The sequence below is a fragment of the Mytilus californianus genome, unplaced genomic scaffold, assembly GCF_021869535.1.
Source record: "Mytilus californianus isolate M0D057914Y unplaced genomic scaffold, xbMytCali1.0.p SCAF_2, whole genome shotgun sequence".
Lineage (NCBI taxonomy): Eukaryota > Metazoa > Mollusca > Bivalvia > Mytilida > Mytilidae > Mytilus > Mytilus californianus.
In genome coordinates, this window is record NW_026262668.1 from 91,431,159 (window position 1) to 91,454,938 (window position 23,780).

The 23,780-nt window shown below is 31.5% G+C and overlaps 1 protein-coding gene across 2 annotated transcripts in view; it reads right to left on the reverse strand.

Moving 5' to 3' along the window:
• LOC127728441 (potassium voltage-gated channel subfamily H member 6-like) overlaps positions 1–23,780 on the reverse strand; it is a 130,740-nt gene that overhangs the window by 51,762 nt on the left and 55,198 nt on the right. Inside the window, exons 4-7 of one of the 2 annotated variants that reach the window (XM_052235799.1) lie at positions 18,917–19,240; positions 18,329–18,361; positions 10,932–11,152; positions 8,553–8,582 (exon numbers count right to left, since the gene is read on the reverse strand). In XM_052235799.1, coding sequence (XP_052091759.1) covers positions 8,553–8,582; positions 10,932–11,152; positions 18,329–18,361; positions 18,917–19,240 — 608 coding nt within the window. The remainder of the gene's footprint in view (positions 1–8,552; positions 8,583–10,931; positions 11,153–18,328; positions 18,362–18,916; positions 19,241–23,780) is intronic. The other variant, XM_052235800.1, reaches the window with a different exon arrangement.

Sequence of the window (23,780 nt, forward strand, 5' to 3'; positions counted from 1 at the left end):
GTCAGACTATAAACAAATAAAGTTCAATCAATTCTCAATGTCATATTAGAAACTTATGAAAATTAAAAGGGAGCTTACATCAATAGATATAAACAATTCACCAAAGTTTAATGAGAATTGGTGACAGCATTTTTGAGTTATTGTCTGAAAACTGGAAAATCACCCCTTTTTTAATGAATAAAACTCCATAACTCAGAAATGTAAAATGTAAAATTTATAAAATTCTAAAGGGACCTTACATCAATACATAAAAACAATTCACCAAAGTTTCATAAGAATTGCTGAAAGCAATTTTGAGTTTTTGTCAGAAAACTGGAAAATCCCCATTTTTTTAATGAATAAAACCCGGTAACTCGGAAACGGAAAATCTAAAATTTATAAAAATCAAAAGGGAGCTCATGTCAATAGATATAAACAATTCACCACAATTTCTTGCAAATTGGTGAAAGCATTCTTGACTTATTGTCCGAAAACTGGAAAATCCCCCTTTTTTTAATGAATAAAACCTCATAACTCGGAAACGTAAAATCTAAATTTTATAAAAAACGAAAGGGGGCTCACGTCAAAAGATATAAACAATTCACCAAAGTTTTATGCAAATTGGTTAAAGCATTTTTGAGTTAATGTCCGAAATGTTGACGACAGACAACGGTATACCATAATACGTCCCGTAAACAGGCATATAAAAACTGCAAAATTTCCTTAAAATTACCAATTTAGTGGCAGCAACCCAACATTGGGTTGTTCGGTTCGTCTGAAAAATTCAGGGCTGATAGATCTTGACCTATTGAACATTATTACCTGTGTCAGATTTGCTCTAAATGCTTGGCTTTTGAGATATAAGCCAAAAACTGCATTTTATCCCTATGTTCTATTTTTAGCCATGGTGGCCATGTTTGTTGATGGATCAAAACTTTGGATACAATTTATAAAATAGATACCAGAAGGAACATTCAGTTAAAGTTTGAAGGTATTTGGCCCGGTAGTTTCAGAGGAGAAGATTCTTGAAATAGTTTAAGACAACGACGACAACGGACACCAAGTAATGGCTAAAAATGTGCCTTCAATACCAACAATAAGTAGGAAATGGTGTACTAATATATTCTGTGACTATGTGCCTACAAATCTCATAAAATGGAATATCAAAATATGTATTAAAACAAAGAAATTAGTAATAAAAATGTGCCTAAATGGTTGATTTGTGTGATCTCTTACCTTCCTTCTGAACTATAGACATAAACAGAACAAACTCATCAGTAGTTGTGTATGAAAGATAGTGTATAGGTATTTGGTCTTCTAAATTCATGAACGTCTAAAAATCAAAATGAATACATTCCTTGCACTACTCAATTCACTCTATTTATGTTTTAATACTAATTATATGCCTGGGTCAACAATCCTAGTCTATTACCTGATAAAGTATATTCCGACAGGCAAATATAGTTTTAACTAGAGGTTCTAAGGAGCCTGTGTCACTCACCTGTATCTTCAACTATGGCCACATTTTAGTAAAAATCATCATTAAATGTGAACAACTCTATTAAGAGTTAACTGACAATTTCAGTAATGTTGACATATTTGTAGATCTTATCTTGCTGACAATTTTTCCTTTCAAAAGTTTCTATCTATCCAATTTAGTTTTCAAGAGAAAAGGAAAAAAATCCAACAAAATATGTAAAAAAATAATTTCAAAGGGCAATAACTCCAATAACGAGTAGACTGAAGATTTCTACCATAGTGGCTTATTTGTAGATTTAGCTTGCTGATCATTTGTGCTCTTTAAAGTTTCTATCTATCTATTACAGTTATCAAAATATTAGGCAATAAATGTGGATAGTGTCCACATGTGGACACAGATGATGCCCCCGCTTGCATATCATATAGTTATAAAGGGACATAACTCAAGAACGGTAATAGTGACGCTACCCAAATTTGAACTTGATCTGAGTTTTGTGGTAATAAGCATTGTGTGTAAGTCTCATAACATTTGGTTGAGGCTAACTTAAGTAGAGAACAGAAACTAAAAATTCAGCAATTTTTCTATTTGTAAACACGCATAACTCTAGAACGGTTGTGTATTAGTTTCATGACATTTGGTTGAGACAAACTAAAGTTAGAGAACGGAAACGAAAAATTCAGCAATTTTTGTGTTTATAAAGGGACATAACTCAAGAATGGTAAAAGTGTCACCACCAAATTTCGTACTCAATCTGTATTATGTAGTAATTAGCATTGTGTATAAGTTTTATAACATTTGGTTGAGGCAAACTAAAGTTAGAAAACGGAAACAAAAAATTTGTACTTGATCTTAGTTTTGTGGTAATGAATATTGTGTAGAAGTTTCATAATGTTTGGTTGGGGCAAACTTAAGTAACAGAATGGAAACTAAAAATTTTGCAATCTTTCAATTTATAAAGGGGCATAACTCAATAATGGTTAAAGTGACACTACCCAAATTTAATTTTATCTGTGTTTTATCAATGGAAGTCAAAATTAAACATTGCATTGTATAAAGCATTGATTGTAGTTGATTCAACTATAATCATGAACAAAGGAAGATAACTCCAATTTAAAAATTACTTAATATTAAGAAGAAAATAAAAATTCAGCAATTTTTCCATTTATAAAGGGGCATAAGTCTAGAAAGGTTAAAGTGACGCCACCAAAATTCAAACTTGATCTGTGTTTTGTGGTAATAAGCACTGTGTATAAGTTTCATAACATTTGGTTGTGGCAAACTAAAGTTAGAGAACAGAAACGAAAAAATTCAGCAATTTTTCCATTTGTAAAGGGGCATAACTCTAGAACGGTAAAAGTGACGCCACCAAAATTCAAACTTGATCTGTGTTTTGTGGTAATAAGCATTGTGTATAAGTTTCATAATATTTATTTGAGGCAAACTAAAGTTAGAGAACGGAAACGATAAATTCAGCAATTTTTCCATTTGTAAAGGGGCACAACTCTAGAACGGTAAAAGTGACGCCACCAATTTTGGGATGTACGTACGTCCCAAAATTGGTTTCCGTTCTCTAACTTTAGTTTGCCTCAACCAAATGTTATGAAACTTATACACAATGTACGTACGTACAGACGGACAAGGGTAAAACTTAATGCCCCCTCCGTTACGGCGGGGGCATAAAAAAGCAAAAATTTGGTAAAATGGTCATTAAAGAACAATATATAATTTAATTTTGGATGTAACACATCTTCTGATTGGCTGAAAGTGTTTTGTCTATCAGCTCATAGACATAATTTTGTCATGTGACCATGATGTCACCAACGTTTTTTTTTCAAAATTTACACCTTCAAAATGGAATTTAGAATTAAATTATAAGGAATGACTATAACATTTTTTCTGTCTATTCGAAATAACCTAAAAAATGTGGTGCACACTTTTAAATAACCCGCTAGACTGGTTATTCAGTGTGCACCACATTTTTTATGTTATTTCGAATAGACAGAAAAATATTACAGTCATTCCTTTAATAACTTTAATAAGGAGTTGTCTGACAATTTTGGTCTTGTTTGACTCATTTTTAGAATTTGTCTTGCTGATCATTTTTGCTATTCAAAGTTTCTGTCTATCTATTATGATTTTCGAGATAATAGGGAAAAAATTTTTTAAAATAGTAAAATTCATCATATAAGGTCAATAACTCCTATAACAAGTCGTCTGACATGATGTAAACTGACAACAGTTAGAGCTTAACATTCTGAACATTTTTGCTCTCGTCAGAATTTCTATATCTATAGCTGTTTTTCAAAGTGATAGGCAAAACTTGTATTTTACCCCTATGTCCTATTTTTAGCCATGTCGGACATCTTGGTTGGCAGGCAGGGTCATTGGACACATTATCAAACTAGATAGCGTACCCCTATGTTGATTGTGGCCAAGTTTGGTAAAATTTGGCCCAGTGGTTTCAGAGAAGATTTTTGTAAAATTTAACAGACGACGCTGCAGCCGTCAATGACGGAGATGGACAACAGACGATGGATGCCAAGTGATGAGAAAAGCTCACTTGGCCTTTGCCAGGTGAGTTTAATATAAGGAGATGTCAGGTATGATTGTCAGTGAAATTACTACCTGCCAGAGTTCAAATGACTTGGATGCATAAAGTACTTATATGTCACTGAACAGCCTTCAAAAATGAGCTAATCCCATTACATATGGTCAGCTGCAACTTGGAAGGATGTCACATGACATCACATAACATATCACATGACATCACATAACATAATATAAGTGTTGGGTCATAATGCAGTACATTACTAACAAACTACTCTTTGGCCAACATAAATTTTTCAACAATGTCCATAGGAAATTAATAACAATTGATTTTAATGGCAGACGAGAACAATTTGATCTAAACCAGTTCACTTTTATAATCCCATAAAAATACTTGAAACAAACTTAAAGTATTCCCTAAGTAAACTAATGTTTTCAACATTTCTGGGGTGAAAATGGAAATTTGCAATCCCATCATTAATAGTGAGGAAAGTAAGCTTGCTTGTCCCCAAAGATTTCAAAAACAGCTAATGATTTTTAAGAAAAAGAAATCCTGAAACAATCAAAATCTAAATGAGTACTTGAATGAAAATTGATGAACCCATGAATGGTTTATGATGTAAGTATTGGATTTCTACATATAAATATTATCTGAATATCAGAATCTCTATTTGTTCTCCTTTCCAATTTTAAAATGAATTAGTTAACCTCTATCTAATAACAGAAAATGTTTCATGTAATTCCTGACACAGTTTATTGACTACAAGTTTTAATCAACTCATCTAGACCATCAAATCAAATCTACTATGTCTTCTCCTATCTGGTAAATATCAGGACTTCTCAAATTAGATTCAACTGAGTGCTTAAAAGCTGAAAAAATCATATTCAAAGTTCAAACAGTTCTCATTGTTTTCCCTTATTTATCAATTCTACTGGTTCACAGTATCAGAGAAAATATTTTATTTAAAGTTTATGAAATTATAGACAACTTATTTCAATATCCCTTTTTAGGTATATATCTAACTTACATCAAGATATTATGGGTAATGCAAAATGATAGCTTTAAATTAATATTTAGAAGTGGTTGTTGCAGGAATCTGACCTTTTTTTTAGGACAAAGCATGATAACCGTAGAATATATATAGTGTAAATGAATCTGTTTTACTTGTATACATACTCAAATATTAATGTGCAAGGCAAAGCAATCTAAGCAAAATCCAATTAAACAATCATCCTGAATCTTATATACTGGGTAAGTAGTTACATATAATCTTATATACTGGGTAAGTAGTTACATATAATCTCATATAAGCAGTCACATTGATATGTTACCAAACCAATACTCTGGTTATCAACAATGTTTTTTTCATAATATATTTGCTATAGTTTATCAACTCCCAATGAATAAATATAATTCGTAAAGGAATATACTATATGATACTTTGCTATATAAAAGGCAACCTTTGAAACAACACAAACTTTATTCTATTAAACTGCAAGTAATGGTTAGCTTACTTTGCACTTTCTAAACTCCTTAAAATGATGTTAACCAATAATTTTTGTTCCACAAATTAATACACACATTTCTTTCGTTAGTGTTTGGGATCTACAGGACATATAATTCTTAATACTAGAAAACTTTAACATGAAAGATATCTAAATAATAAATTGGTCTAAACTTTTGATAAATATTTACTTAAATAAGGGGAGTTTAAATTTACAAAAATGATATTTTACATTAAAGTTTTCATAGTAATCAATAACAACATCAACAAATTTTTATCTTATAATTTTTTTTTAAACCGGAATATAAATCACTAGGTTGTGAAAATGTTGTCATAGTTACATGAAATATGTCATATCAGAATAATTACCATATATTTAATCTATAAACCAAATAAATTTTGCATGTCATTTATAGCAGGTATGATACCAAACTAATCAGGGAATCTAAATGATGAACAAGAATGGAAATGTTTAAAATGACACATGTGAGACTAGCCCCGATGAAGTCACTCCCTGGATCCAATGGATTTGAAGATGGAATCAAGTTTTTTAAGACAATAGCATACATTAAATATAGGAAAGGTTATGAGGTTGTACAAAGCTAACAACACCTGAAGATAATACTCTGCCTGCCTGATTTTGGTCCTTTTTTTTAGGGAAAATGATGTAGTGTTGATTTGAGGCTTCTTTTAAAGGTTTTTTGGCTATTATTCGTAACAAATAGCATATCTGGTGAATAAATTAAGTTACTATTTGTGGATAAAAAAGTTATCCGTAATAGTATACATTACTTATCTTACTTTTTAGATCAACTGCCAGGTCTAAATTATCCAACTTGATATATAAGGTCAAGATTTTTAAATATTGCATGAACTTTTTGAGGTTGTGAGTTCAAGTCCTGCAGGTGGCAGGAGCGTTTTGACTCCAATCTTAATTGACTAGGATTGGCAGTTTTCCTATAGAAGGTCTGTTGTTTTCTAGCCAACAGTGCTGAAAGAGGCATTAAACCCCATTCAATCAATCATGAACTTTTTAAAAATAAACAACAACAATAAATTGCTACGCGAGCGCAGCTGGATACAACTGCAGAGGTCCAACTGCAGAGGTCCAACCCTGAACAGTTGGGGCAAAAATGGACACAATATTCACACTTGATACAGGTCTGAATATGGATTGTAATTAAATATTTGACACATAATAGGTTTCTGACACATAATAACTGTGGTCAAAGAACTTAGAATTGGTTACATGATTTGAATTTATATTCAATTTTTCGCTTTTATGCAATACACTTTGCTGTTGCGAAAATGACATACATAATCATGGCTAAAATTAATATTCCTTAATAGTAACTTCTAAAAAAAATTGACAGCTAATCATCTCAAGACAATACAACATTTCTTTATACATAATTTAAAAGCAGTGTAAGGGAGGTAATCAAAATGTTGTGTTTGGATTACCTCCCTTACACTGCTTTTAAATTGTCTTAAGTAATTGTCCATTAACCAGGAAACCCTTGTTTTTCCCCTTTTTTTGCCCCTAATTCCTAAACGGTTTGGGCCATAACCCCCCAAAGCAAATCCCAACCATCCCTTTGTGGTATGGAAACTTGTGGTATAATTTCAGAGAGATCCATACAACTTTCCACAAGTTATTGTCTGGAAACCAGAAAAATGCTTATTTGGGCCCCTTTTTGGCCCCTAATTCCTAAACTGTTAGGACCATAACCACCAAAATCAATCCCAACCTTCCTTTTGTGGTTATAAACCTTTCGTTTCAATTTCATAGATTTCTATTTAATCATACTTAAGTTATTGTCCGGAAACCAACTGTCTTCAGACGAAGCTGACGACGACAACGTGATACCAATATACGACTGCAAAAAATTGCAGTCATATAAAAATAGTCCAGTGAAACCATTTTACAATCTATAAATAACAGAAAAAACAAATTTATCTAATAAATAAAAGCAGGTGATAAGACATCACACATCAGAGTTAAATGCACACTTCACAAAATCTTAATCAAGGATCAAACAGAAGTTATTATTTATTAATCATCTTTCCATGCTTAACAAGATATCCGGGTTTTTCATGGTTCTGCCTCATTTTTAATTTGGCTTATGAAGTGAAGAAACAAATTACTTGTATCAATTTAAACACACTAAAAAATTGTCCTATGCTTAGAATGCATTTAGGTCAAAAATTTCCAGTCTGTAAATAATGAAAAAGAATGAATAAGTGTTCTTATGCTAAGCATACCCCACTCGTAATTCATTACTGAAGTATTGGAAAACAGGAAGCAGTAGTTGGACAGATTCAAAAAGGGCTCACATGATACAATTTACCACTGCCTAGCTGTTATCACAATATGATCTCAATCTGTTCAGTAGTTCTTGAGAGAAAAGTGTTACACAAAATTTTAAGTTCATTCAACATATTGAAAAATCTAAGGTATCAGCAAACAGGAAGTAGCTGTCAAACAGATCCCACAAAATCAAAACTATAAAACCCATCACTGACAAACTGCTGACAAAATATGAAGTTATTCTTTTTATATTTGTTGGACAAACTGACTTATACATGAATGGATAAACAGACAGAATGTGACATGACGAACAAGGTAAATGCAATATATCTTCCAATCAAGGGGGTATAATAATAATAATTAAGAATTTAAATCTATTTGGTTTTCTTCCTTTGTATTCTAATTTGTAAAAATAATTCAATTAGAACTTTTAGTGCTTTTCCCTCATAAAACAAATTGTTAGATATTTTATCTTTTGAATGACAACTGACAAGCTATATATTCATTGATTTGCTTTTTTCTGTACTCTGTACATTGGAAGACTGGAGTCTGTGACAGTGGTAGATTTCTCTGCATTGAAGATTAATTCCCCAAATAACTTAAATAAATAAAAATTAAAGAAAATCTACTGACTAATTAAATCCAAAGTGTATTTATTCTAAACTGTGTGTATTCCAGATAAAAAAAATCATAGATATTATAAATCTTTAAAACAAACATGCAATTTCCTTACCATTTCAATTTGTTCCTTGACAGAAAATTTCTGTAATTACAATAAGGCATTTAGAGTTATCTCCCATAGATTCTCACTATCAGATCATCTAGAGTTGATTCTCTTTGGGCACATTTATTTATTCAATTTAAAAAAAACAAACTAATAGCAATCTACTTCTAAGTTTTAAAAGCAATTATCAGCATATGACACATTATCAGCAATCATTTTAATACTTGTCATCACTATGGCCATGCAATATAGAAAGATTACATGATTCAAACATTGCTACGATAAATAATTTTGGTAAAAAAAAAAGGTGTAACTTATAAAATCTTAAGAGAACAGAAAATTAATTTAAAAATTGACTGAATTTGAATGGAAAAGAGAAGATGACAGTGAGTGATACATTTTAAGCCAAAAATCAATTATAAAAGGAGCAATGATCAAATATAACTGCATAGTTTACATTTCTTAGAAAAGAATGTTTTTCAGCAGTCAATTTCAAATTCTGACTTAATTATAAAGAAAAGGCAACTACTCTTCTTTTCTTTTCTTTTCATATGTAATCTGTGTACTAAATTTTGTTCCTAGGTAAACAACACTCAATTATAGTTGTACAAAAAATAAGATAACTAGAGAAACAAATTTAGTCTGTCACCACTTCCAAAATGCAGGCACACAGTACTTCAAAAAAGATAAGAAAATACAATGGCAAAAGCAAGGAAAACATGCAAACAAACAATGATGTAAAAAAAAAGCATGGGCAGTGAAATAATCCGTAAGTATACCAGTTTCTATCAAAAACTGTTTCATCCAAAGATATAAAAATCAATTTATTGGGTCCTTAATTCTCAACAGAATTTCATTAACAATATTAATCATGAGACTTGACATTTTCAACTTAAACAGAAGTCTCCACAGGACCTGTATGGCTTACTTTTTATCTCAGCCAAATGTAATCAATTTCCAACTCATTAAAGGCCAAATAGGCTCCTTAAAGTGGGTATAATTGTGGTGTAAGCGTGATCTCAGGTAACTTTTTGTAAGCATGACACGTGAAATTCAAACAATAAGCGGGATCCAGGATCAGACCCCCCCCCCCCCCCCCTCTCCCCCCAAAGGGACCCCCTTGGCTCTGAACAATAACTTTCGGAAATGTTCTTTCATTTGTTCTTCAATCTAAACACTGGCCAACCATAATTAAAAATAGCAAAAAGTGGAATTTTCATAACAGAAATCTAATTCTGACTGGCCACATGCTTTCAGCAAAGAAGAGAAAAAATATTTCCTTTATGCTTCAGTGGTAATCTTTGAGGCATCATTGACACAATTCTTTCTTGTATATCAGCATCCAGTGTGGAATATTTGCAAATGAGCTCCCAACTATAATTCCCATAAAGTTTGTCTTTATTTTAGCAGCAGAAGAAAGCTCAGAACTGACCAATTAGAACCAAACCAATCAATTATTATTTTTTGAATTTGATCCTAAATTTTCATAGAAGACAATAACAGATAAAAGGTTAAAGAACTGACCAGAGGTAGCAACCAAGGCAATAACTCACACAGGCATTTGAGGACAGGTGAGGTTTAAATGTACAGGACTTTTTGATTAAGCAGTCTATATTACTCATTACTCTGAAGGTAGTTCAGGTGTCTTTTTCTGAGCTTCTCTTCTGTGCATGTTGCAAAAATACTCTTTTGGTTTAAAAATATTTTACCAAATATCATTCAATATACAACAGAAACATCTAAAACTTGTTTCAGGAAAAAATCCTTTTAAAATCAAGGGCAGATAATTATACTGAATTTGATAGTACAAAAAATAAAATTGTGTTTTTTACCCGTAACCCCCTGTTTTTAAATATTTCAGAAGTATTTATGAAAAGCAAGTCTCTCACTGAATTTTAACCAATTCTATCGTTTAAAAATGTTCTCAATAAGGAATAATCAAGTTTCCCATATTTAACCCATATAAAATAACTGTGATTTCATTAACTTCAATGTATTTTAACAAAAAAAAACAAGGGGGGTGACCACCAGTTTTTATATTGAAATTTGAAAGTACATTATCAAGAAGTCTTTTACAAATGTTGAAGAAAAATCTATCATAGATCATTTAGACACCCCAGCTACCTTAAAGATGATATCAAACATTGCATACAAGATATCATTATGACAACAACCTACAAGATATCATTTCGATAACAACCTACAAGATATCATTATGACAACAACCTACAAGATATCATTTCGATAACAACCTACAAGATATCATTTCGACAACAACCTACAAGATATCATTTTGACAATAACCTACAAGATATCAACACGACAATAACCTACAAGATATATTATTATGACAACAACTTACAAGATATCATTATGACAACAACCTACCTGAGCAACTTTTTCCGATACATTATGCTTCATATTTTGAACATTTGGCAAGAAAATTCCTTTGGCACTGGGGATACTCCCGTCTGGATCAGGCATTTTGTTCATATTGTCTGCAGTGGCATTCGCTAAACTATCATTCACTTGTTTGGCACGATTTTTGATCAGTTCAGAATCACTTGAAGCTTGATTAATCATATTAGATTTGATATGGTTTCCTATCCCTAAAAAAAACCAAATGATACTCATTATACTACGTCATGCTAAAATATGATTTTTAGACATATATGAAACATATACATATATGAAATGACTATATATTGTCACTGAATATAAAATTTGATTGAAGAAGGCTTAGAAATATGAACAAGTATAAGGGCATTATAAACAAATGATGAATCAAATAATAAATTACAGCAATACAAAATAGATAGACTTCAAAACATGTTTTTCAATTCCAATGATGCAGTTTAGACAAAATGTGCCAAGTCAAAAAGCTAGGGTAAAGCAAGCAAATAAATTAAACATCATTTCTTTTAATAAGTACTTCTCAGGTTTCAGTCCAAGAGAAATAAAAAAGAATGAATGGAAAACATTGACATCTACTTATTTCAGTAAATTTAAAAATTTGTCTTACATTTCATGGTGACATTAAATCTGCAAAGGTCCAGAAAATATTTGTTTTGATATTTTATTATATGAGCATAAAATAAGACATTATATTAATAGGGATCTAAGTAAGTCAATTAATATGCACAAAATGCCTATATCATTGATATTTGAGAGAAGTATAGATTATTACATGGCATTTTTCATATCAGACCCTTTATCGGCCCTAGGTCATGATATCAGCCCAAGAGCCACAGGCTCGAGGGCTGATATCATGAACGAGGGCCGATAAAGGGTCTGATATGATAAATGACATGTAATTATCTTTTTATCATATACTTCATCAGAAGAAATACAGACAAGAACTATTAATTAAAATTTTGTCTTTCCATGAATTTTTAGATAATAATTTACAGACAACCAAATACAAATGTCTTAACTTTTATTGTTTTTATTGATATTACAAGCATTTTATTTATCTTGTCACAACAATTAACATGTTCTTAGTTTGAAATTTGCTCCTCAACTATTTTGTGGAAAGTCTTAAATCACTTGCGGTTTTCCGCACTGTGTTGTCGTTTTCGAACAAATTTCCGGAAATGCACGACGTTGCATGTGATAAACGTCACGGAAATTAACGGAAAGGCATGTGATAACATTCCGGAAGCAGTCAATAAAGGTTCCTTTATCAGCCCGCTGAGGAAATTCTTAGGAATCTGATAAATAAACCTAGTAATCCTTTCATAGCCTTTTAATATTTTTAAATGTTATTGAACTGTAAAATTTTAGTAATATTTTATACAAGTATATGATAAAATAAGTTATAAGTCTATGATTAGGCAAATATCTGACCCCAAATTTAATCATTTTTCACAGCAACCATATACAGCACTTAAATCTGAACCTTGTGAAGTAATAGAAAAATGATTTTATATTTGTATGATTAAAATAAAGATTGACCACAGTTGTGAAGTTCTTCAAATAAAATTAAATGTAATAATGATAAGATTCTCAAAATAAATGATCAAATATCAAATTTACAATTCAACATAACATCATTAGACGAGACTTCTTCATGCCTACAAAGAAAATATATCATGTTAATTACAAGTAGATTAACCTAATATCTACCAGTATATACATGTAGTCAGTTTGAAGCTATTGGGCTGATAAAAATTGTATGTTAGTCTTTAAAGGATTTAAGAAATAGCTGTATTTGAAGAGTTGCCAATATCAATTGGGGATTTGACAGTCCCAAATGCAGTTTTACTGGGGAAACAGGGCAGAGCCAGTTAAATGGATATCTGTGGCTGTCAAATCCAAAATTGATGGTTGCCACTCTTCAAATACATTACTGATCCTATTCTTATTCAGTACTCTTAAAAGGTTCAAAACTAAACAAATTGGTTTGTGCACTGTTGTTGACAATGACTCCAACCGTCAACCACAGAATTGATGGCAGATGTCATCCTATCAAAATTAACGTAATATGACTTATTGTATTACAATTGTATGTCTGAGTAGAGACTTCAACATGTAAAAGCCATTAAAAATATCTTTACCTACAATATTTTCTTAAAAAACCGGTGCCCAGAAGAAAAGGTTATGACTAAGAAATTTGGGATGTTGGTAACTATTGAGTTTAGTTTTTTCTTAACTCCCATTTTATTGTGTTTTCTCTGTGGTTTGAGTTCTTTCACTGATTAAAATCAATGGAGGGAGGGTATATAGTATTTACACAAGAGTGACATGCTGAACTGTCTCTCCTGTTTATATTTTGTTTACCTTCATTGAATAATTATAATGAGGTCAAGGTCAGATGAATCATGTAATATGGACATATTCACCTTACAATCATTCCATACACCAAACATAGTTGACCAATTGCTTATATATATATAGTATCTGATTAACTGACAAAACATGAAAATAAAATTGACCAATAAACCATGAAAATGACGTCAAGGTCATATAGACCCTGCCAGACAGACATGTACAAATTACAATAATTCCATACACCAAATATGGTTGACCTATTGCTTATAGTATCTGATAAACTGACAAAACCATGGAAACTTAACATTGACCAATGAGCCATGAAAATGAGGTTAAGGTCAATACAAAACCTTCCAAACAGACATGTATTCCTTACAATCACACCATACACCAAATATTGCTTATAGAATCTGAATGAAAAACAGACCAAACCACAAAACTAAACATTGTTCAATGAACCCAAAAATAAAGGTCAAGGTCAGATGAAACCTGCCAGTCTGACATGTACACCTTACAATCATGCCATACTCCAAATATAGTTGACATATTGCTCATAGTATGTGAGATACAGACTTGACCACAAAAACTGAACCTTGATCACTGTTCCGTGAAATGTTATTGAGGTCAGGTTAATCCTGTTTGACAGACATGTAGACCTTACAAGGATCTTATATACCAAATATAGTTATCCTATTACTCATAATAAGTGAGTATTTAACATGACAAAACAACTACCATTTTTTTTTAAAAGTCATTGAACCATGAAATTGAGGTCAAGGACAATAAACATATGACAGTTGGAAACTTCATATTATAAGGTTTCTGCATACAAGGTATAAAGCATCCAGGTCTTCAACTTTCTGAAACATATAGCATTATACGAATAGTTTACACCATTGACACCAGATTGATAACACTATGTCTAGCATTCTGCAACTTTCTTCACAGGCGACACAAAAAATATTTAACCATGCCAAATGTTAACCTGTCTGTCTGAGAATCTTTAAATGATTCTCAGTGCTGTTCTTTCTAAGAAAGAATTAAGCATTGATGTCAGTTGATTGGTAGTCTCTGTTTGCCATTTAGAGGTTAAGACACCAGTCTCTTTTGGAGATTATATGTTGACCTCTAAATTCCAGTTCTGTTTTGTTGAGCTGCTGTCTCATTGTCATATGAACATATTAGGTGACACTTTCGGTATTTGGCCTCCCAGTGTTTCCTAGTTTCAAAGGGAGGTAAGTCCATTATCATTTCACAGAATATACTACTGCAATAAGTCAAACCTTTTTTTTACTGAAACTAAATTTAATGACAGAAGAAACGAAAATCAGAACAAGAAATATGAGGCTGCCACTAAATGGTGCTTTTGGTAGGTTAAGCTGAACTCTTTGAATAGACTCACATAAGTCAATGAATTGAATAGTCCAGAAAATTTCAAAACATTAAGAAACATAACGAATTTAAATGTTTTCAGAAGATGAGGGCCACGAAAAGGCTATTAAATTTGCTTTTCAATAGTTGCACTTAAGAGATAAAGTTACTCCCCAAGGACCAGCAACTCTTTTCACAAACAAGAATGTGTCCATAGTACACGGATGCCCCACTCGCATCATTTTCTATGTTCAGTGGACCGTGAAATTGTGGTCAAAACTCTAATTTGGCATTAAAATTAGGAAGATCATATCATAGGGTACTAAGTTTCAAATTGATTGGACTTCAACTTCATCAAAAACTACCTTGAACAAAAACTTTAACCTGAAGCGAGACGAACTGACACACAGACCTAAAAACATAATGCCCCTAGGTGGGGCATTAAAATCTTACGATTAAAATTGATCGTAAGCTATACTGAAATGTGTATGACTTAAGAGTATTTTTACTCTTCAAGATTTTTTGTGAAAAGAGCTGCAGTCTCACAAATTTTTCACAAATTCACGAAAAGTTGCATTTTTTGAAAAACAATACAACATGGTAAGGTTTAATTAGGAGGTTCAACTGTTGAGTTTTTCAGCTAGGACCCAACTTTTGGCAAATTTCTCTGGGCTTATAATTAAGCCACCAACATTAGTGGATTAGCATATTTATCATCATTTACAATTAGAAGAAAACAATCAAATCAATCAATCTCAACTTTAGTGACATTTGTCACTGCAGAGACAAAAAATGGAAGTCTGAAACAGATAACTTGGAGAATTCCAGATGTTTGTACACATAGCAAAGTTAGTGTTTCAGTCGTAAATAAAAAAGTTTATTTTCAAGAAAGTTAAATAATAAATCAAATGCATCATTATTCATATAGTATTTAACTTTCAATAAGTTTTCTAAGTTTGTAAAGGTTGTTTAGCTCTAAGAAATTTGTGTGATTTACAGAACCTGCAAAAAAGACATATACAATTGACAAAAAAAATGTTTGTGCAGGTTTAAATAAAATTTCATGCAAGCTGTGAGAATATTATTTGAATCATTTATAAAAGTTCATTCAGTAAAGGGCTTGAAGTTAATTATCAAATAAAAAGTTGTTAGCCCTCAAACAAAAAATCTGTTCCATTTGAAGTTAGCTATGTATGTTCATTGCTCACTTTTCTCAACTTAACTGCAAATTAGAGTAGTATATTAGTCAGTATATATCAGTGGTACCAGCTATCATGTTTAGCTAATATGCTTTTTATAGATTAGAAAATAAGTATTAGCTTCTGTCAACTTAATTAATTAAAAGCTATGGGTAAAAGGACACCATGTTTTCTAGGTGAAAGGTCACTATTTAAAGGTCAAAGACAGTTTTAAACATGTACATGCTGCTGAATTAGATTAATCTAGTTGTACTTGTTAATCATGTGTGGGTGCAAGGGTGATGGGTCCAACTCACTTGACCCTATTGTCTGGGCACGAGGTCGTATCTCTGGAGATGAACCTGTAATAATATTCAAACTTTACATATATAAATATAAAGATGCCTTGATGAGAGCTAAATCAAAATTCTTCTCTCAACCATTGTATGCCTGTAAGTTTAAAGAAATGGAAGTCTTTTGTCTCTTATGTTTCTCTATTAGATATCAACTAAAATGAAAAGTAAACACATTACACTGTTATATATTGTTTAAATACTGCAGAAGTACAAAAAGGTTTCCAAACACTTAAAACTGAAAATATGAAAACTGGCAAAACAATAATTAATTCTTCCCATGTCTACTTAAATTATTTTTCATCACATTTTTTCACAAAAAAACACTTAAATCTACTGAATACATTACCAAATAAGAATTTAAATCCAATACATGTATTAAAACAAAGTCTACAGGTACATGTCAAATTAAAGTTTACCAGATTCCCTACATATATTATGAGATAAAAATCCTTTCTCAAAAGTTATATTGGACTAGACAATTTTCACCAAGAAAAGCAAATTTTAAGTAAAACTTTTAATAAAATGCTTCGCTGAGCGCAGCCTGATACCACCGCAGAGGTCAAACCCTGAACAGTTGGGGCAAATTTGGACACAATATTCAAGCTTGATACTGTCTGAATTTGGATTGTGATCAAATTTTTGACATAATATATGTTTCTGACACAAAATAAATGTGGTCAAAGATCTTACAAATCTATTGCGCAATACTGTGCAATTGAAGATTTCTTCTTGAAACTTTTCAAAAATTCGAAATTTGAAAAATTTTGAAAAAAATATGAATCCCTTAAAAAAATCCCCCCCCAACTTTTTGAAACCCCCCTTGGAGCAATAACCCCAAAACTCAATCCAAGCATTGCCTTTGTAGTATGGAACCTTGTAGTACAATTTCAGAGAGATCCATACACTCAAACACAAGTTATTGTCTGGAAACTAGAAAAATGCTTGTTTTTGGCCCTTTTTTGGCCCCTAATTTCTACATGTTTTGGGCAATTAACCCCAAACTCAATCCCAGCCTTCCCTTTGTGATATGGAACCTTGTGGTACAATGTCAGAGATCCATACACTTACACACAAGTTATTGTCTTGAAACTAGAAAAATGCTTGTTATTGGCCCTTTTTTGGCCCTGAATTCCTAAACTGTTGGCCCCATAACCCCTAAAATGAATCTCAACCTTCTACTTGTGGTATTAAACATTGTGGTACAATTTCAGAGCAATCAAAATACTTATACACAAGTTATTATCCTGAAACTAGAAAAATGCTTGTTTTGGGCCCCTTTTGGGCCCCAAATTCTTAACGGTAGGGACCGTCATCCCCAAAATCAATCCTAACCTTCCTTTTGTGGTATTGAACCTTCTTAAAAAATTTCATAGAGATCCATTCACTTAAACTAACGTTATTGTCCGGATACCAATGTGTCTTAGATACAAAGACGCAGACGACGACGACGACATCATACCATTATACGATCCCAAAAAAATTTTTGCGGTCGTATAAAAAACCTGATATTAGACTGCAAAATGATTGAATAATGAAAGAAATATACAATAAATAAGAATAATAATATTGATTTATATTCAGGTTTTAATGGTAAAAAAAGGTTTCTGAAGAAGTTGTATTTGGAAGGTCAGATTGTATTTACATATATTTCCTTTACATTTGCATTGTAACTTACTTCAGTAAATATCAACTAGAACTCAAAATTTGCAAAATGAGATATCAGGAGCTAAAACAAATAGAGATGTTCTAACCAATTGAGGTTTTCAATAATTTTGTTCTGGCGAAAATACCAAAATCAGACCATCATATAAGAAATGATTTAAAATTATCATTGCACTTATTTTTTTGTTGATTATATTTTTATCTCCTCTTTTTTGTGTTTGTTATAAAAAACACATTAATATTGTCATACTATTACAACATTTGGTTGTGTATAATCTCATGTGTTAAAATTAAATGCATATCAATATCTGTAATTCTCTTATTACATTTAGTAATGTATTAATAGCATTTTCATTTAGATACTATTACAACTAATGATTAACAAATAATCTATGACAGTCTAATTCATTATTAATCTACTCTCATTAATTATTCCCACTGCTATTACCTTTCTCATAAATGGATTCCCAATCTGAAAGTTCTGAAATAAGATGGGAAGAGTGATTGAGTTATTTCCCTTACATTATCAAAAAGATAAAAATGTTTGCCAATAAAACCTACCTGGCACTGTATAGGTAGGTAAAAAAAATAAAAGTAAATTGGAATACATGTATATAATTTTTTTTTATTCATCAAAAATTAATAAATGTATTTCTATATTTTATTTATTCAGAATGACTCAAAGTTTGATGCTACAGATGGAATTGCTTTTCTATCATCCTGTTACTCATGCAACTACTACATTGCAATTTATCTCTTGAATTCCCTTTTGGTAGTGATTATTTTAGCTGATTTGTACCACAAACAATAAAACTATTTCTAAATTAGAATCCTCTTCAATTTGTCTATTTCCTGTAGCATTCCTAATTGGCTTTTTGTAGAACAATATGGACAATGCAGAAAATTAATTAGTATTAAGCTTCAAAATAAATTGTTTGAACTGCTAGGAAAAACTAAATGTGGTTAACGTTCAAGATTGCTCAACTATCAAATGTAATAAAAGAGATTTAAATGAGAGTTAAGTGACAATACTAACCACCACTGTTTTCACTGGCTCTATCTAGATCATTTTGTTTCTGTGTCTCTATACCCTCCAAAGAAGAAGCTCGTCTAATGAATCCTTGACTAGCCTTTTCTGCCTCCATTACATCAAGAATACAGCCATCCACTGGTCTGTGTCGTAGGGGTGGCGAGTTGATAGGGAAATCAGGGCCAGGCACTGGTAGTTGATTAAGAGGCATATTTTCTTCTTCAGGAATGGGTGGGTTCTCAGGGTCTGCTGGCTTATCTGAGATTTTAACTTTTGTTCTGAGTTCTCTACGGATGGATGGTAATCGTAATCTAAAGCTTTTGTGGCGATCTATTAAAAACAAAAAAATGGAAGTTTGAAGAAGAGTTTATTTATTACAAATCAAACTAGTCATCTAGGCTAATTGGCAATAACAGTGTAAACTGTCTATTTGTTTTCTTGATAACAGTTTCTATCACTATCAAACTTATCATTGACTTATTAAAGTAGATTCAATTTTTTGAAGGAATTTTGACTGTGACAATGGCAAAAAAAAAACTGATCAAAAAATTTGACAGACTTTTATGGAATAGAATCTCATCCTATTTTTCTTGAAACATGGATAGGAATTAGATAATCAGAGTTTAGTTCAGGAATGATGCAATTTTGTTTACAAAACCAAAGCGTGGTAAAAAGGGAAAGAAGGATAACTTCCAGTACAACTAAATGAAATTTAAAACATGGACAAACATCATGCCAGAGAAATTGATTGAATTTGTTGAGAATAAAGATCTGCCTCAAAGAAATCATACTCAATATCTACTTTTACATAGAAAATATAGAGAAAGAGCAATACTATCATTCTGTTCAAAATTACTTTCAAGCTTTTTGACTGATAATGTAAAAAGGAGACTCAGTGGCCAAGTGGTCTTGGTAGTTCATCTACTGTATCACAAGACTGTCAACACTGAGGTAGTAGTTTGAACCCCGCATGTGGCAGGTGTGTTTGATTCTAATCTTAATTGACTAGGATTGCCAATTTTCCTGCCGAAGGTTGGTGATTCTCTCCAGGTACTCAAGTTTCATTCACCAATAAAAACTGGCTGCCACATTATAACCAACAGTTTTGAAAGTGGTGTTAAACACAACAACCAAACAATCTATTAATCATAATGTAAAACCTTAGAATTCCCACATTTTCTTTGACCTATCACCAGAAAAACTTTGATAGTGACATCACAACAGATGACATTTTTTCCCAAAAATTTCTAATTCAATGTTGTCTTTGACCAAGTATCTATTGATAGTGACAACAGGGTTTCGATGCACTTATTTCTAAAAACAAATCAATTTACAATAGATGTTAAATATATATGTTAACTCAATATTTTTTAAGATTTATTTTCATATAGAAGCCTGCTCATTGTATACTGAAACCTGTATTCCCTTTAACAACAACAATGCAAATTTGTTTTTTTTTAAGTTAGTTAATGAAACCAGACCTCTGCAGAAAATGAAAATTTTATAGTTTAATTCTGTCTCCAAAGTCATATTACCCTTACTGCATTAGTTTTTTGGTGTATCAATCACAAAATTTCCCATGTGGATATGTTTTTCTAAGATCTACACAATAAAAAGGTCATTAAGACAGCCTTACCAACTAATGATAGTCTGATTGAGAATTTTAACATCACAAAAACAACATCAGACATCAATAAATGTCTGTAAGTTTGTATTTCCTATTTATCAGTACTACTGAAGCTGCCTATATAAAGTTATAGTATAAAAAATAAGTAGAACATAAAAGCTGGTGTTTTAACAGAAAATTATCAAGCAAAGCAATAGCAAACAATAATATTTGTTATTAATATTTGTCGGCAAGATATAGTACTTTATTCAATTCTGACTAGAGAGACTCTAAATTTGAATAAGGTAGCACTCCACAGTTAGAAAGTAAAATTAAAATTGAACCACAAAATGTTTAATCATCTTCTATTCTTGGCTTTCTAATACATTAAGCCAACTGTTTGTGTCATACATGTGAAAATGTATGTAAGCAGTATCTTCCATAGATTTGATTTTCAAAAGTTAAAATGATGAAATATAATTCCTTTTTTGTGTATCCATGGCAACATTCTGAATTTATTTACTCTAAAATATTGCAAAAAGGGGGATGAAAATGTCACATATTCCCCCAAAATTTTGTTCCAACTAGAATTTCAATCCCTTTGAGTGATACATTTTCTGAAACTATTGACATTGATCTACCAAATGAGCAAATGAAAATTAGGTGTCTTTCCGCCTCATTTTTTTGTTAATTTAATCACAAAGTTCGTGCGACAAAAAGTTGGAAAAAACATTACAATAATTTCCGTACTAATGTCTGGAATGGATATGAAAATACAGACTGTCATACAGAAAACAGTCCATAATATATACATTATACAATCGTGATGTTCCTATAAACTCACTATGAAGGCTTTATTAATCTTCATCTATCCCAAAATGAATTTTATTGCACACTAGCTTTCATATTTGAAAAATCCACAGGGGCCAAAATGCGAAACTACACACCTAACTGTGGAGTGCTACCTTAAGTCCCCAATAAAACCTGTCTTAGAGAACCTAGGTTATTGAGAATCAAAATGTAGGATTTCCAAAAATAGACTGAACCAGAACTGTATGCAGAGAAGAACAAATACCTCACCCTGCTAATTATTATAAGCCCCAAATGTCTTTTTAATTGAACATATTCTGACTGTAATGATAATCATGTTAATGTAGATTTCTATCCATCAACTAGAAAAGATTTAACTCCAATATCTCTATCCATGGCAAAAGTGTGACAGCAACTAAATCTTCAAAGCTGTTGGGGTCCGAGAGGCATAACACCATAAGAATTTATCAACATGAAAAAAAAACTAAAACATAGTTTGTAACTAACTCTAACATAACTAAACACTAAAATTGAACAGATCAGTTCAGACACATCAAATTTAGAGGCTCTAATGAGCCAGTGTTGCTCACCTTGATGTTTGTGCATTTTCGATATTGAAGACTAGAATATAATTCATGAATAAGATCTGTTTTTGTTGATCTTGTCTTGCTAATCACTTTTCTTTTTACATTTTTCTTTATCTATTACAGATTTTGCAATAACCATACAATGATTCAACTGACAATTTCTGCAATTTGATATATTTGCAGATCTTTTCTTGCTGATCATTTTTTGCTGTTTACATATTTTATTTATCTATAGTATTAGTCATAAATGCAAAATAATGGGTAATAATCATCAATTAATTATTTAAGAGCAATAACTCCTATAAAAAGTTGATCAACATTTCCAGCTATGTTGACTTATGTAGATCTTGTCTTGCTGATAATTTTCACTATCTAAAATTTCTATCTATCTATTATAATTATCAGTATAATAGACAAAAATGCAAAACATTGGCAAAAATCATCATTTAAGGGCAATAACTCCTATAAGATGTTGTCGTGACAGTTCTCATGTAAATGGACAGTAAGGATATCTCATGATTTTGTATATTTCTGGCCTGTCAGATTTTCTTGATGGAAAGGGCAATTCAAGATAATAGACAAAACTTGTATTTTACACCTTTGATCTATTTTAGCCATGTCAGCCAAGTAGGTTTGCAGATCATGGGACACAAACTAGATACCCAATGATGGATCTGGCTAAGTTTGGTTCCGATTGACTCAATAGTTTCAGATGAGAAGATTTTGTGTAAAAGTTAACAAACGACAAAACTAAACAGTGGTTGAAAGACCCCAAGGGGCTAAGGGCATTATTCCATGAAAATGTAATCAACCAAAACAACCCTAATTCATGATAGGTAACATCTAATGACTGACTATATACTTAAAAATCTACTACAATGTAGAAAATCATTGATAAACCTTGAATTCTTATGTGCTGAAACTCTAGAAAATAAATTTTAAACAGAAAGACATTTGACCACAATGACCTGTACTTATATATAGCATCTAAGAAGGTTTAAGGTCCAGTTACAATAAATGGGCTATATCACAGATTGTGTTATTTTACATACAACTTTGGCTTGTTGAACTTTAACTGAAAATCGAAAAAAATAATGCATTTATCTCTTTTATTTTCTGAAATATTTGTGATTGAATTTTTTCCAAGAAAACACATAACATCTTCAAAAAACGTTCTTACATATCATAGGTCTTAAAATCATCAAATCTCCAATGTCAAATCCATAGATTTTTCGTAAAAAAGCTCTTTGTTGTTGGTAAATAAATTTCTGTTTTAATGATGTAAAATAATAATAGGGTCACCAACTTCAACAAGCAAAAGTTTTATGCAAAATTTTACTAAAATCTGTGACATAGCCCATTTACATTTCCTTGACCTTAAGGGAAACAGCATGAATGTTTGGGGATGAAAACCCTATGATGACCTCTACATGTCTTTTAGAATTAAACATGGGGAACATAACTGGATCTTGGTTAAGATATCTTATATCTCTAAAAATTGAAGCTACCATAATTCTCTTTGTTTTCATGTTAAAAAAAAAGATCAAAACAACACACTTATACCAGAAATAATAAATTGCTTTGCTGAGCGCAACTGGATACAAATGCAGAGGTCCAACCCTGAACAGTTGGGGCAAAAATGGACACAATATTCGTGCTTGATACAGGTCTGAATTTGGATTGTAATTACATATCTGACACAAAATAGGTTTCTGACACAGAATAACACTAGTCAAAGAACTTAGAATTGGTAATATGATTTGAATTCATATTCAATTTGCTGTTGCGTATTGACCCCCCCCTAATATTTGAAGAGATTTTCTTTTTAATTTCTGAAATGAGAAAAAATTTGATTACCTCCCTTACA